Source organism: Felis catus, chromosome F2 (genome assembly GCF_018350175.1).
Source record: "Felis catus isolate Fca126 chromosome F2, F.catus_Fca126_mat1.0, whole genome shotgun sequence".
Taxonomy (NCBI): Eukaryota; Metazoa; Chordata; class Mammalia; order Carnivora; family Felidae; genus Felis; species Felis catus.
In genome coordinates, this window is record NC_058385.1 from 54,116,674 (window position 1) to 54,131,460 (window position 14,787).

General features: G+C 37.0%; 1 protein-coding gene across 1 annotated transcript in view; it reads left to right on the plus strand.

The window, feature by feature from the left end:
• The window catches only part of TRHR (thyrotropin releasing hormone receptor), a 49,023-nt gene extending 34,522 nt beyond the window's left edge, over positions 1 to 14,501 (plus strand). Inside the window, exons 3-4 of the mRNA XM_004000058.5 lie at positions 9,318 to 11,949; positions 13,608 to 14,501. Of these exons, the coding sequence (XP_004000107.1) occupies positions 9,318 to 9,725 (408 nt within the window). The 3' untranslated portion in view covers positions 9,726 to 11,949; positions 13,608 to 14,501. The remainder of the gene's footprint in view (positions 1 to 9,317; positions 11,950 to 13,607) is intronic.
• The last annotated feature ends 286 nt before the right edge of the window (positions 14,502 to 14,787 follow it).

Sequence of the window (14,787 nt, forward strand, 5' to 3'; positions counted from 1 at the left end):
AGCCGCTGCACCCCAACCCTAACTCTTTCCTCTGTACCCACTCCACTTTGCCACTCACTAACATACAGGACTATGCCACCACGATTCTCTCCCAAGGAAGAATGTCTAGATAATAGCAAGACCCATGACCATGCACAGAATTTTTCTGAATCAAACATAAAATCAAAAGTCAGAATTTTTTCTGAATCAGTACAAGAATTCCAACAAAATCTTCCAGAGAACTGAGGTATCAGTTAACTCCCTGTGACTTCCTGGGCAGACTAATAAGCTAATCTCTGATAATGAATCAAAATGTCCCCAAATCCCATGTAACCAGATCTTCACAAATGACATGCTAATTGCACTGTGACCCCTGAAATAGCAGTTTTCAGTTCACTTTATTTTTTATTCCATTTAATTACTTTTTCATTTTAAATTTTATTGTTTGGTTTTTTCCCTAGGAAGTAGATTGGTGTGAAGGATCCCTATCTGCCTTGTTATGACAACTGTCTTCTCCCTAATCAATACTTTCTAAATGTAGCACTCCAATTTTGGGCAAAAAAACACACGTAATCCTAGGGCTACCAATGATTCCTGCCAATAATATTATGCTTTCCAAATATTTCATCAACATTGTTTATAACAAAAGAAGTCTTCAACTCACTATACATGTTGATTTTTGGAATTATCTAGAAAGAAAACTAGCTGTAGCATCAAAAGACCTTAGTCCAATAACTAGCTTTGCTGTTTATACGTATATACGAGTTGTATGACCTTATTTATGCACTTTTCTGAGCTCAATTTCCGTCCCTCTTCAATGAAATGGGAACAGTAACACCTGTCCTACAGATTTCATAGGGAAAAAATACAAAATAACTTGATGACAATGAAAGTACTTCATTAATTCCAAGGAAGTAAATAATTTGCTGCTATTAGAACCCTATTCAGTATTTAGGGTATTGACTTAAAAGTGACATTTTTCTCCTGCATTATCTTGATCTTTTAGATTGAGTGTGGCTAAGGAGAAAATGGGAAGATATTAAAAAATTGTTTTCATGTATATGTCTGAGAAGAGGCCAACCTCACCACTTGTGCACCCTGTACTATTCCCTATTCATGAACACAGTTCTTCCAATTGTCTTCTTTTTCTCTCTCCTGGATCACAAAATTTCCCCTCTCTATGGGATTGTTCCTTCAGTAAACAAAGATATAATATCTTCTATTTTTGAAAAAAATCGATTGACTCTGCATCCCACTCTGGCAACTCTTCTATATTACCAGTCCCTTTTCCAGCAAAACTCTCAAAAGATATTTTTATAGTCACTATCCACTTCTTCCACCATCTCTTGAACCCACTCCAAACAGGCTAACCTGATAAGTGAAAATTTTATAAGTATAAATAAATAATAAACTTCTCCAAAAATATCCATTTTCTCTCACTCACGTTTTTCTGTCTTGCTGTTGTTCTCCAATTTTCAAGAGCAGCCTAAGACTAATCCCAACTGTTTTAGGTTTGTCTTTCTTTATTCTGTATCTTTGTTGAGTCCTGATATGTCTATAAAGTCAATTAGGATTTTTCACCAGGTATTATATTAATAATTATCTCTCAGAATTGTTCTAATGATTAAATGTTTAATATTCTTGAATGCTTTATAACTTAAAATGCAATATACAACCCAGCAGCTCCATTCCAAGGTATATACCCAAGAAAAATAAAAACATATATCCACATTAAGAACTTGTACACAAATGTTCATAGCAATATTATTCATTACAGGTAAAAAGTGCAAACCAGCCACATGACCAGATAAATAAAATGTAGCATATACATAGGGTGGAATATTATTCAGCAATAAAAATAAATAAAGTACTAATACATGCCCCAACTGTGGATGAACCTTAAAACATTATGCTAAGTGGAAGAAGCCATTCATACCACAAAAGACTAATTCTATTCATTATGAGATGTTCAGAATAGGCAAATCTATGGGGACATAAATATATTAGTGGCTGCCTAGGGCAACCTAGGGCTGGGGAAGGTGGGAATGACTTGTAATGGATGTGGGGTTTCTTTTCAGAATGATGAAGATGTTCTAAAATTAGGTTGTGGTGGGGCGCCCGGGTGGCTCGGTCGGTTAAGCGTCCGACTTCGGCTCAGGTCATGATCTCATGGTCCGTGAGTTCAAGCCCCGCGTCGGGCTCTGTGCTGACAGCTCAGAGCCTGGAGCCTGTTTCTGATTCTGTGTCTCCCTCTCTCTCTGCCCCTCCCCTGTTCATGCTCTGTCTCTCTGTCTCAAAAATAAATAAATGTCAAAAAAAAAATTTTAAATTAGGTTGTGGTAATGGTTGCACAACTCTGTGAGTATACTAAAAACTTGAACTATACATTTTAAGTGTGGGTGAATTTAATTGTATGTAATCTATGTCTAAATAAAACAAAATATGAGGTTAACATTAGTCATAAGTCAAGCTGATAACATGCACCCTTGGTGTATTGTGTTGAGAATGACAGTTCACCTCTATGGCCTTCCTCCCCCAAATCCATACCTTCATTCTAAGTGTGACAAAAATGTCAGCCAAACTCAAATTGAGGGATAGTCTATATAATACCTAACTGGTACTTCTCAAAAGTAAGGAAAGTTCGAGAAACTGTCACTGCTCAAAGGCACCTAAGGAGATGTGATGATTAATAAATACATGGTATCCTGGACAAGATCCTGGAATGGAAAAAGTGAACCAGGAAAAACCAATAAAATTTGAATAAAGTATGAAGTTAACTAATTCCATAGAAAAATTATCAATATTGGTTTGTTAATTGTGACAGATGCACCACACTTTTAGGTGTGTTAATGATAGGTATTAATAACAGGGGACTTTGGTGTAAAGTATATGGAAACTCTGCATTATCTTTGCAACTTTCCCGTATATAAATCTAACACTTTTTAAAAAACAATATACAAACATTAGTTAATAGTTTTAGAATTTAAAGTAAACATCATAGTACATGGGATAGTAGTTAATAATACAAGGATCCTTAGCGGGCTGAAATAAAGAACCCAAAAGGCCTGGTTTTTCACATGCAGCACATATATGCAGAGTTGAACTAGTATTTCCTGAAGGAACCATAATTTCAACTTTAACAGTCAAAGATAGAAATTTGTGCAGTTCACATTAGAAAGAAAGAAGAAAGAAAGAAAGAAAGAAAGAAAGAAAGAAAGAAAGAAAGAAAGAAAGAAAGAGAAAGAAAGAAAGAAAGAAAGAAAGAAAGAAAGAAAGAAAGAAAGAAAGAAAGAAAGAAAGAAAGAAAATCTCTACTAGAGTCTTTATCTAGAGGCTTTATAATAATTACAAAGGATGTGTTGAAAAGGACTGAATCCAAACTCTTTTATGAACACTGTATACCACTGTTCCACATAATTACAGTGAAAAGTAAAGTGTAAATAGTGGAGCTTGATTTGTTTTTTTAAATTTTGTTAATGTTTATTTATTTTTGAGGTGGGGGTGGGGAGCGAGGGAGAGAGAGAGCCAGAGAGAGGCAGAGGGAAAGGAAGACACAGAATCTGAAGCAGGCTCCAGGTTCTGAGCTGTCAGCACAGAGCTGTGAGATCATGACCTGAGCAAAAGTCAGATGCTTAACTGAGCCACCCAGGCACCCCTAGAAGGGCTTGATTTAAAATATTCAAGCTGATCCTCATGAGAAAGATAACCCTTCACTATGGTGGCCAAAGACAGAGGCCCTTGCTTAGCTCCTCCTGTTCCCACCCTGCTCTTCCCCTCAACTATCTCTGTATGCAATCCCTCTCTCTCCAAACACTATGTTTTAATCAATTGACTTTTCCAGCTTCCTTTTCTTGCCCTCAGTATATTGTGCAAAAATGGCTGCCTACCTCCTCATTGACTAATGGGGCTTCATGGAGCTGACATTTGCAGAACTCACCACTGTGTCTCCTTTGCCAGCTCCATCTCTCCTTCTGGCCTAGCCATGGAAGGCCAGGCACCCCACAGTGTGACAGCACCTCATCAGAGAAAACTGATAACTTTTGTAATGTAATAAAAATAATGGCTTTTTGTAAATCTTCCTAGAGGAAGAGAGAGAGAGAGAGCTCTATTTAGTCACGTGATCTGCAATTGGGACTTGCATACTAAATCACTTCGGGCCCCCATGATATGCCCCGCTATCTCATGCCTCCAGGTTACCATACACATCCAGTGTCTTCAGGAACACTCTTCCTGCCTCTCTTTACCTCCAGATTTTGGCTTAGATGTCACTGAGACCAGAAAACCGTCACAAACCACCACTCAACCTCAATTCCAGATCAGGTACTCTCATAGAACCAAAACTTTTCTCTGTCTTAGGATTCATCACAATGTATTTTATCTGCCCATCAGATTATAAGGTACATGAAGCCGTTGGCAAGGTCTCTCTGGACCACCGTCAAATCCTCAAGAGCCGGGACATTGACTGGCACCCAGAAGGGATGCAAACGAATCTCCTAAATGAATGGATAAATTCCTTCCCAATCAAAAGTATGTTGTGAAATCCTTTTCCCTGAAGATTGTGTCATACTGTTTCTCAAGGACCTTCACATTCTGGTACAGAGGCTTGTAAAGAAGCAATCTTTCACCTTATCACATATCCCATACATTGCCCTAGCAAAAATGTCAATGCTTAAAAACAATGGCGCAAAGATATTTTCAAATTTGCATATTTGTCACTTTATTTGCGATAAGGAATAGCAACAAAAATAAAACTTCAACAACCACAGTGAAATTAATTGGGTATGAAAGACAAACACCAGGACATTTTTTCCTAGGTGTTTGCTTCTATACTGAATAAGAGCTGTTAAAATCTAAGCTATGGTTACACTAAAAACTTATGAATATTTTAGAAAGTGATTAGATGCAATAAAAAATTCTAGGAATTAATTACAAGTGGAGTTAAATGTATTCTCTATTATCCCACTGGAGATGTATTTTCCACTTCATCAATTTTAGAAACATATTTCACTCCACACTTCCTTACATTTTAAAAAATATATTTATTTCAACAAAAACTGAAATGTATTTAGAACTCATTTTATTTATTAACCAATCTCCACTTAAAACAGATTTTTTAATGTTACAAAGTCAAATGTTTGCAAAAATCCCCTAACAATATGTTAGAGAATTACAATCCAGAAAAGGATCATGGCTATATTTTGAAATAATTCTTTCCATGCCTGAATTTATTCAGCATTTACTGGGGGCTATCTTATGTCACACACTGTACTAAATCCCTGAGGACAAAGAAATTAATAAACTTACCCATGCCCTGAGGAAGATTACCATATATTGGAGAAGTGGACAGATATAGCTCATTGCAATAAAAAGTTTTGGTAGTGATGTCAAAGTTTTCCTGGGAAACTGTGGAAGCATATGGCAGAAATATTAACCTTGAAACATGTTGCTTTTCTTAAAAACAATGCTCCCTCAGTGACATTAAGTGAAAACAGGTAGGTAGTTATTAAATGTGGGTTCAATGTTTCACCTGACAATTGTAGAGAAAAACACAAAGGCAGATGAAATTCAACCTTTAAGTTGGAAATTTAACAGCAATAAGTATGTTGGATTTATACTTAGAAGAAGTTAAAGGTTTAAGTGACCAGAATGGGGATAACCCAGTAGAAATCTCATAGTTGGAAATGCAAAAGACTTTCAGAGAGAGAGAGAGAGAGAGAGAACGCAAAGTATAAAGGAAGGAGCGTGGGTTTTGGCTTAAGTAGACTTAGGTTGAGTCACAACTTTGTCACTCACTACTCATGTAGTGTCCTTAGACAAATCACACAGATTCTTTAAACCCCAGTTTCCCAATATCCAAAATGGAGCTAACACTAGCTTACACATGGAGTTATTACAAGCATTAAATAAGATAATGTTTACATACCTTTATGATGAGCCATCATAAAGAACTTAAATGTGATGGTACCAATCTCATCGTTCAGGAAGCACAGATTCAAATATCCAATGCTGAGTCCTTGGCAAGGAGTGGGAAGATGTTAATGAGTGTGAAGCAGTGACCTGATGTCAGAGAACCTGGAGTACTAGAGAGAAGACAAAGGCAGGGATGGTGATGACAAAGATGATAATTACTGTAGCTCCCTCTGAAGCGCAGAATACTTTATCACTGGATTAAGTGATTTCCTAAGACCAATTAAAGTATTTACTTATAATCTTAAAAATCTTCTTAGAAAAACATTAGGCTTCAGTTAACCTCTTGACTGAGTAAATCCTTCTTATCTCTGAAAGAAGTCAGAATCTCTGGAATATTTTACTTGGTATTATATGAACCAATGTGAAAATTACACCATCTCATAGAACAACTTCTCTACCCACAGCGAGCAAAATATGAAGTGTTAACTCTGTGCACTGAGTCTGAAGAGAAGCTCAGGGTACAATGAGTGAAGCAGAAGAGGGGACATGGGACCATTCTTGGAGGGCAGGGAGAGCTTCAAGAAAGTGATAAGATGGCCCTAGAAGGGAGGAAACAGGAACCTGAGAGGAGGTGGATAGCTCATAGGTATCACTGCAAGGAAGTAGTAGGAGTTGTTCAAAAAGAGATTGTAATGGTTTAAGAAAGAAAGAAAGAAAGAAAGAAAGAAAGAAAGAAAGAAAGAAAGAAAGAAAGAAAGAAAGACAGACTAAGGCTATTTGTAGCCATAGATTATATTTGGAGAGTCAAGGAAAGAGACAGTTGCTATAGATCTGGAAAGAATAACAGCAAGAAAGTATCTACTTCCACAATGTAGGATGCAAGGGGAATTCCTAGCTGAGGCAAAAGAGATATGGCTAAGAGTGAAACAGAGCCTCAGTGTCAGAAGGTTAAAAGTGCTAGGGATAGGGGCACCTGGGTGGCTCAGTCGGTTGGGGGGCCGACTTCGGCTCAGATCATGATCTTACGGTCTGTGAGTTCTAGCCTCACATCGGGTTCCGTGCTGACAGCTTGGAGCCTGGAGCCTGCTTTGAATTCTGTGTCTCCCTCTCTGCCCCTTCCCCATTCACACTCTGTCTCTCTCTTTCAAAAATGAATAAATGTTAAAAAAAATTTTTTTTAAGTGCTAGAGATAAAAGGAGGTATTCCAACTCAGGAGACCCTGATGGATTCTATTACCAGGTATAGATTCTATTACAAGGTAGGGAGATGAATTTATAGTAGATACTGATGACAGAGTAGATGTCTAGATGCGGAATCTTTATTTCTACACTAAAGAACTTTAAAAAGCCCTCTCTGAAAACAGGATTCCCCTCGACACCAGAACAAGATAGAGGCTGCTGGTATTAACTTCAGTAAAACAGCTGGGAAGTCTGGAGGGATGAGGAGGGAAGAATCAGTTCCTTCCATTTGGGGTAGTTTTCAAGCTCAGAACATCTGGAAGGTCTGGGCCAAGGAAGCTGAAAATTCTCAAACTCTGTGAGAGACTAAAAATAACTGAAAATTATGTAGGTATGTACTTATTTATTTATTTAAAGATTTTTCTTATTTTTCAGTAATCTCTACACCCAGCATGGGGCTCAAATCTACAACCTCGAAATCATCAGTCACATGCTTCACCAACTGAGCCAGCCAGGCACCCCTAAAAACTTATTTTTAAATATGTAAAGTGTTGCTTTAGAAGAAGAGCAATCAATTACCTTCCCCATCCAAAAGATAACCACAGCTACAATTTTAACATGCCCTTCACAGAATTGAAATATTGTGTCCTCTTTATACTGTCACTAATCAAAGGATAGCATTTTCATAGTGGTTTAGAGTTCCAAAGCCCTTAACATGTTCATTATTTTTAAATTTTATTTTCTCAATATCTCTATGACATAAGTGAAACACTATGATCAGGCATATTTTCAGATAGAGAAATGGAAGTACAGATGAATGATTTCATTAAGGTCTTAAAACCACTTAATATAGACAAAGCCAAATGACCTAACTCTGGGTCCAGGTCAAGCCCCAGCTGCTCACCAAGCATGAAGGTGAGAGAAGAATCTTCTAAACGATGCTCTTTGGTAATCTTGTCCCTGGGCAATCTTGGATATCAAGTCCATCCTACCTATTGTCCTAGCTCCTGTGCATTGCTGTTCTTAGGAGTAGGGTCAGCTCCACGTAAAATTTCAAAGTTTATTTTCTCCATCTTGCATCTCCCTTTACGCTGAAGGAAAGTTGTGCATTGAGAAGGGCAAAACTTTGGATCTGGGCTGACTTAGATTCCGATCCCAACTCTAAGACTGCCATTTCTGCCAAAGTACTCACCAGCACCTACACGTTAGTTTTCTAACTTGAAAAATGGAAGATGCCATACATATTTTGGAAGGTTTTCAGCTCTTTTTTTAAATGTGGGTTTTTTGTTTGTTTTTGAGAGAGAGAAAGCATGTGCGTGAGCAAGCATGGGAGAGAGAATCTTAAGCAGACTCCATACCCAGCGGGGAGCCCAACACAGGACTCAATCCCATGATTGTGAGTTCATGACCTGAGCCACAATCAAGAGTCAGAGGCTTAACTGACTGCACCACCCAGGCACCCTGTGTTTTCAGCTTTTTAAATGTAGTGACATATGCAAAGCAGTTAGTCTAGTGTCTGGCACATAGTAGACATTCAATAACCATTGGCTTTCTAAAAAGACATTTTCTCCTTTTCAAACTATTACGTTCCTCCTTGGATTTAAGGGAGCAATACTGGCTCCATTTTGCAGACAAGCTGTAAGGTTAAAATCATTTCTCAGGGCCATATATAAGGTAAGTAAAGATGGGATTAGACCCTAGGTTTCCCCACACTTGTCACAGACATTTATGGTGGCCTGTGTCACATTCTCTCAGCTGGACTCTGATTGCAGCCATTATTATAGTGGATGGTTCCTATTTGCAGAGAGCATCCTGTTTCTGGTGTTCACTGTCCCCTGTCTAGCTTCTCTGCCTCAAGTTTCTTTCTAAAGCCCCCAGGAGTTTCCAAGCAGGAGAATTCTGAATGTATGGACCAGTTAAAGCCCCTAAGGGCACTCCTCAACAAAAGGGAGATGGCAGCCAGTGGACAGATGCCAGGGCCTCTCTTTCCCTGGACAGATAATCCTGAAATGCACAGTGGGAGCCATCACCCCATCTTAGCTTTCCTCTTCCATCACATTCTTTTTTTACCCTTAATCCTGTTTCCTGGGATGATCTCACAAATAAACCACCTGCATTTAAGTCCTTGTCTCAGACTACATCTTGGGAAATAATTGCAGGGGGGTGGGGGGAGGGAGTTGTTTTTATTTCCATTTGTTTGTTCTGTTTTCATTTGTGTTTGCAGTGCATTTCTCTTTATTTCTCCATAGGTCACCAAGATGCTGGCAGTGGTTGTAATTCTGTTTGCCCTTTTATGGATGCCCTACAGGACTCTTGTCGTTGTCAACTCGTTTCTCTCCAGCCCTTTCCAAGAAAATTGGTTCTTGCTCTTTTGCAGAATTTGCATTTATCTCAACAGTGCCATCAACCCAGTGATTTATAATCTCATGTCCCAGAAATTCCGTGCAGCCTTCAGAAAGCTCTGCAACTGCAAGCAGAAGCCAGTGGAGAAACCCGCTAACTACAGTGTGGCCCTAAATTACAGTGTCATCAAGGAGTCAGATCATTTCAGCACAGAGCTTGATGATATCACTGTCACTGACACTTACTTGTCTGCCACAAAAGTGTCTTTTGATGATACCTGCTTGGCTTCTGAAATAACCTTTAATCAAAGCTGATTCATGAATAAGAAGAGAATGGACCACAAAGTAAATGAGAATCTGTGCCGTTATCAGCCCAAGAGGAAACAGCCAATACTTGTACGTGAAGACAGAGCAGATAAAGTCTTTGCCAACGTTCTAATAAATCCTGGCCCAAGATACTTTAACACATGAGAATGATTCATATTTTCCTTCTAGTATCACAAAAATGTTTCACAAAAAATGAAGCAGATTTGTGAAAGAGCCAAATGGTAGAAACTGACAGTGAAGCTCTTTCCATTTAATTTGAGAAACTCACTATATTTCCTGGGGCTGTGAAGTTTAGATAAAATCTAGACATCGATTTAACATTATTCACAATAAATGTAATTTCTCAAACTCCCCCAAATTACTTGTCCATTTGGTAATTTACAACATGTAAGTGTTTAAATGTTTGCATTTAACATTTCATTTTAACAAAGTACAGTGCTATTTCATGCATCTCTGAAACTACAGGGGAAAATAGAAAAAAATTGTTTATTGAGTAAAAATGAGATTTCAGACAAATATGTTCACTATATGGAAAACAAAAACAAATGTCATAATGCTTATAAAATTCTGAGATGATTTTTTTAAATTCAAGTACAGCTGGCACACAGTGTTACATTAGTTTCAGGTGTAAAACATAGTGATTTGACAGCTGGATATGTTATGCTGTGCTCACCAGAAACGTAGCTACCATCTGTCCCCATACAACACTATTACAATAGGATCGACTATCTTCCCTAGGCTGCACCTTTCATCCCCTGGAAGATTCTTATGTCTTATAAAGTAGATGTCATCATTCAACTTTAATGGAAAATAAACCTCAATATAGCTGGAATTACAAGTTGGGAAGACATGTAGATTTCATTTTTAGATGAATCCGACTCTGAACCAACTCTTTGAACCTCCTAAATGATGGGTGAGACAGGAGAAATCTATTAAATAACTATGAAGATACAAACTAATGTGTGAGTAATATTGAAATGCAGAGACAGGACAAGAGTGAGTATTTAAAATAAGGTTTTACTCTTTCTCTAAAATTTTTAAGGAAGAAAATCCTTTTTGAGCATTCTTTGTGTATAAACTACTGAGCCATGTCAAGCGAATCCTTCTAGTCAATCTAGCTTAAAAAGTTTGAAGCATGCTCAAGAGCTTTGTTGCTGTTATAAGTCAGCCAGAGTCTGACTATTACACTTCCAGATGAAGACTCCCCACAGAGCATTGTAGTCTACGGACTTTTAATTTGTCTGCAACCACCTTTCCTTCCCACCTGCTTGTCATTTGTAGATTTGGAAGATTTTTGTTGTTGTTGTTGTTGTTGTTGTTGTTGTTGTTGTTTTTATGCTAGTGATATTTTGTTTACAGATTTTAAGTCAAAACAATGCAAAAGTCTGTCGGCTTTACTTTCAATAGAGCTAAAACTGATTTCATCTCATTATTGATATCTTTTTCTAGGTATGACTTAGACCTGCTATTCTATTCCTGTGATTATGAGAGAGGTATGAATGTGAATCTGTCCAAGACATAGTGTCAAGATCCTACTTTAATTCCTTCCAGATGACTCACCTACTGGTATTTGGTCAATCAGCATCTCCAAGTGTATCTCCTTGGTGATGGTTCAGTAATATTTCATTTTTGATGACACAGTCAAAAAGTCCTGGGTGCCCCATAGACTGGCATCTTCCTTGCTCCAGCCAATATTCCTATTTCATGGATTTTTTTTGAGACCTAATTGCTAATGACAATGACCCCTCCCCACCTTCTTTATGAAGAATACATCATTTCTCTGTTGGAAACTTCAGTTTTAAAATGCTGCTACATGGAGACTCTGCTATCTAGAGCATCAGAGCAGAATATGCTTTTGAGAAAACTGGCCTCATCTCCTCCAGGAAGACATTCTTATCCTGTCCCTGTATGAGTAAGCAAATGCAAGCAAATATCTATAGGAAATACACTAAAAGTCTATCTGTATGATACCAAGAAATCTATTTTAACTGACTTTTCATCCTGGACTAAATATTAAGCTTAGAATCATATGAATAGAAGCACCAGAGTGACCCAACCCCAAATCACACAGGCACATGTGCAGATGCATACGAACTCATACTCACGTGTGCATAAATTGCTTAACAGAAGGCATTGGAATATATTAGCTTTTTTCATTAGGGAAAGGAGCTGATATCATTGAGCATCTACTGAGCATGTCTCAGGCTTGCTGGTAGGTACTTAAATCACATTATCTTCATCACAGTCTCACTATAGCTGTGATTTATTTCTCTGATGCTAAAACCAAGGATCAGGGATTGATACAGCTTCTCTAAATTGTGTAGATACTGAAAATGAAAAATGTGTTTCTTTTTTGTTTCTCTTTTTTCAATCCTGCATGCTAATAGCAGCTTGTGAACTGATGGCCTAAATAACTAAACTATATATATATATATATATATATATACTATATATATATATATATATATATATATATATTTTTTTTTTTTTTTTTTTTGCTAAGTGGTAATATTAGATGTTGAAAAAAAATTACAATTAGTTTTACATGTTGTACACAGAACACAATATACTCTGCCCACCATTGGAAATTTCATTGATGGGCTCAGTCTTTCCATTTCCACTTTTAATAACCTGTTAGTTTTAGACCACATGGGACATTCAAAAGAACATAGTTCATAGTGTTTCAACTCTAAAGCAAATGTCATTATGAAATTAAATGTTCCCATGCAATGTCCAATAGATAACTGGGTTTACACAGAAAAGATATGACTTTCTAAAGTATCCTTTATCACACCGTACTAAATCATAAAGTATTTCCATAAATCATGAAAACTTAATACACCATCAAATGAAAAATAAAGAGCTTGAAAAAAATTGCTGATGCAGTAGAGCAATATTATTAAAGGCCTCCCTTAATAAAATCCCTTGGGTTATTTTATTACTTCCAATTTCATTAATTGTTGAGTGTCTTTGTTTAGATCTTGCACCTGAGGTAATTAGGTAAAGGTCACAGATTACAAATAAAACAAGCAAACGTAAATTACCTCTTAAGATTTCTTCCATCTGTATTGGGAGTGTATTTCTAGAGCTTAATTCCAACACAGGTATTTTGAAGAGAAATGAGAGAAGTCCAAACCATCGTCACCCTTAAACGGGCTAAGTGAACAGAACAATACACCTTGAAAATATTTCAAAACAAGTGGCTGGTTTGAGCTACATAACTGGTAAAGCAAAAGGAAAACTATGGCCATAAGGTTTAGTGTGACTGAATCTTAAACTTGAATTCTATAATTCTCAGCTGAATGTGTTGGAATACTAAGGACAATACGTCTTAGTAAAACTGAATCCAAACACTTTTGGTCTGCTCTTAAAGATTGAAGGAGTTACATCACTATAAACTGTTAAATCTATAAATTTGATAGAAGAGAGAAAGGATTAACTTTTTGGAGGAAAATCAGATTTTAAATAGTCTACCAATGATTCTGTAAATTCTATAAATACTGTAGTCGACATTATTTTTGCCTCTCAATTACAACTCACAAAGGAGTTGGAATCTTCATGCATGGAATAAGGAAATTCAATGTGAAAGAGAGAGCATCCAGAAACAACTAGTCAGCCCTAGGTTCAAAGAAAATTTTTTTTCAAATGTTTGGAATCACTCATTTCTCTTGAAGGAAGCAGAGGATGAAAATTTCTTGCAATTTATTTTTTTCTTATCTTTAGTTGTCCACAGTAAATAGCCATCCAAACCAAGATTTGGCTGAGGGAATGTAAGTGTTTAGAATAATACTCATGAAAAAGTCTTACAGAGCTCTATAGTAACAAACACATTTTTCTCTCCTCCCTTCCTCCCCCCTCCTGCCTATCAAGTTTTTGTTTCTCCTAAAAGATGACTTTCCTCTGAACAGGCAATTTCATCGGACTTTATTTCATCGGACTATCATCCAAGACTAAACCTGGACATGAATTAAGTGAAAGTGTAAATGTTCTTTCAAATATATTTATATGTAAGAAAATATCTTGTTCTTCTGAACACTTTCATGAGATCATGTTTCAAGTATGGAAAAACTGATGCTTCTGGCATTTCTAGTTATGTCCCCATTTTCACAGTGGGGCTCAGGTGTGGTGTTGAGCTGCTTGATGTGGCTTTTTCCTCACAGAAACAAGCCGAGGTTTGGCATTTCAGAGCTGCAGTGAGAAGCCAATAGTGGCTTCATAAATGAAAACTACTGCAGGAATTCGTTTAAGGGAACAAACGGCTCTTCCTATTCTTAAGGATCTCACAATCCAGTGAGGAAATACAAAACCAATGTGATATCTCAAGATATAACTGTTGGCAATATTTAGAATATGAATTGGAGATGTCAGAAATGTTTTTTTAAGAAGCAGTTGTTAGAATAGCTTATGTATTGTGATTCTATTTTATGAATTATATTTAGAAGTATCAATTAATTTAAATGTTAATTTCATTGATTACACAGGGGGAAAAAGGTCAGATAAGGCCCTGTAATTTTTTTGTTTATATGTTTGGTCTATAAGAATAATCTCAAATCACTCAGAGGAAGATCTCATTTACAAAGTTGCACATTGGGGAATAGTTTTGTTTCTGAGATGGTTAGCTATCTGATGTAATATAAATCTTGATGGTTCTAATTCTAATATTCAAATAATCTCTTTTGAAAAGAGTAGCTGTAAATATTTGTCTACAGTGTTGTTAGGCCTATTTACATTCTTCTACACCAAATACATTCATGGAAAATCCAATCTGGAGTGAATGATTTATGTTCTAGAAATCAGGTCCGGAAAAATAAAGGGGCTCAGTGAAATGGTACAGCTGGGACAACACATTGTTATAACTGTCAAATCTGGATCCAGCAAGAAAACAAAAGACAGTTTTGTGACCAATAAAGAGCAAATTCACATAATGGTTGCCTGTATGACCTCATGGAGGAACATCTGGGTCAAGTCCATACCACAGGCTCTCAACTAGAATAATGGAAATGAAAGTACTTTGAAAATTATAATAGAAGGATGTGCTAAGCAGTGGAGC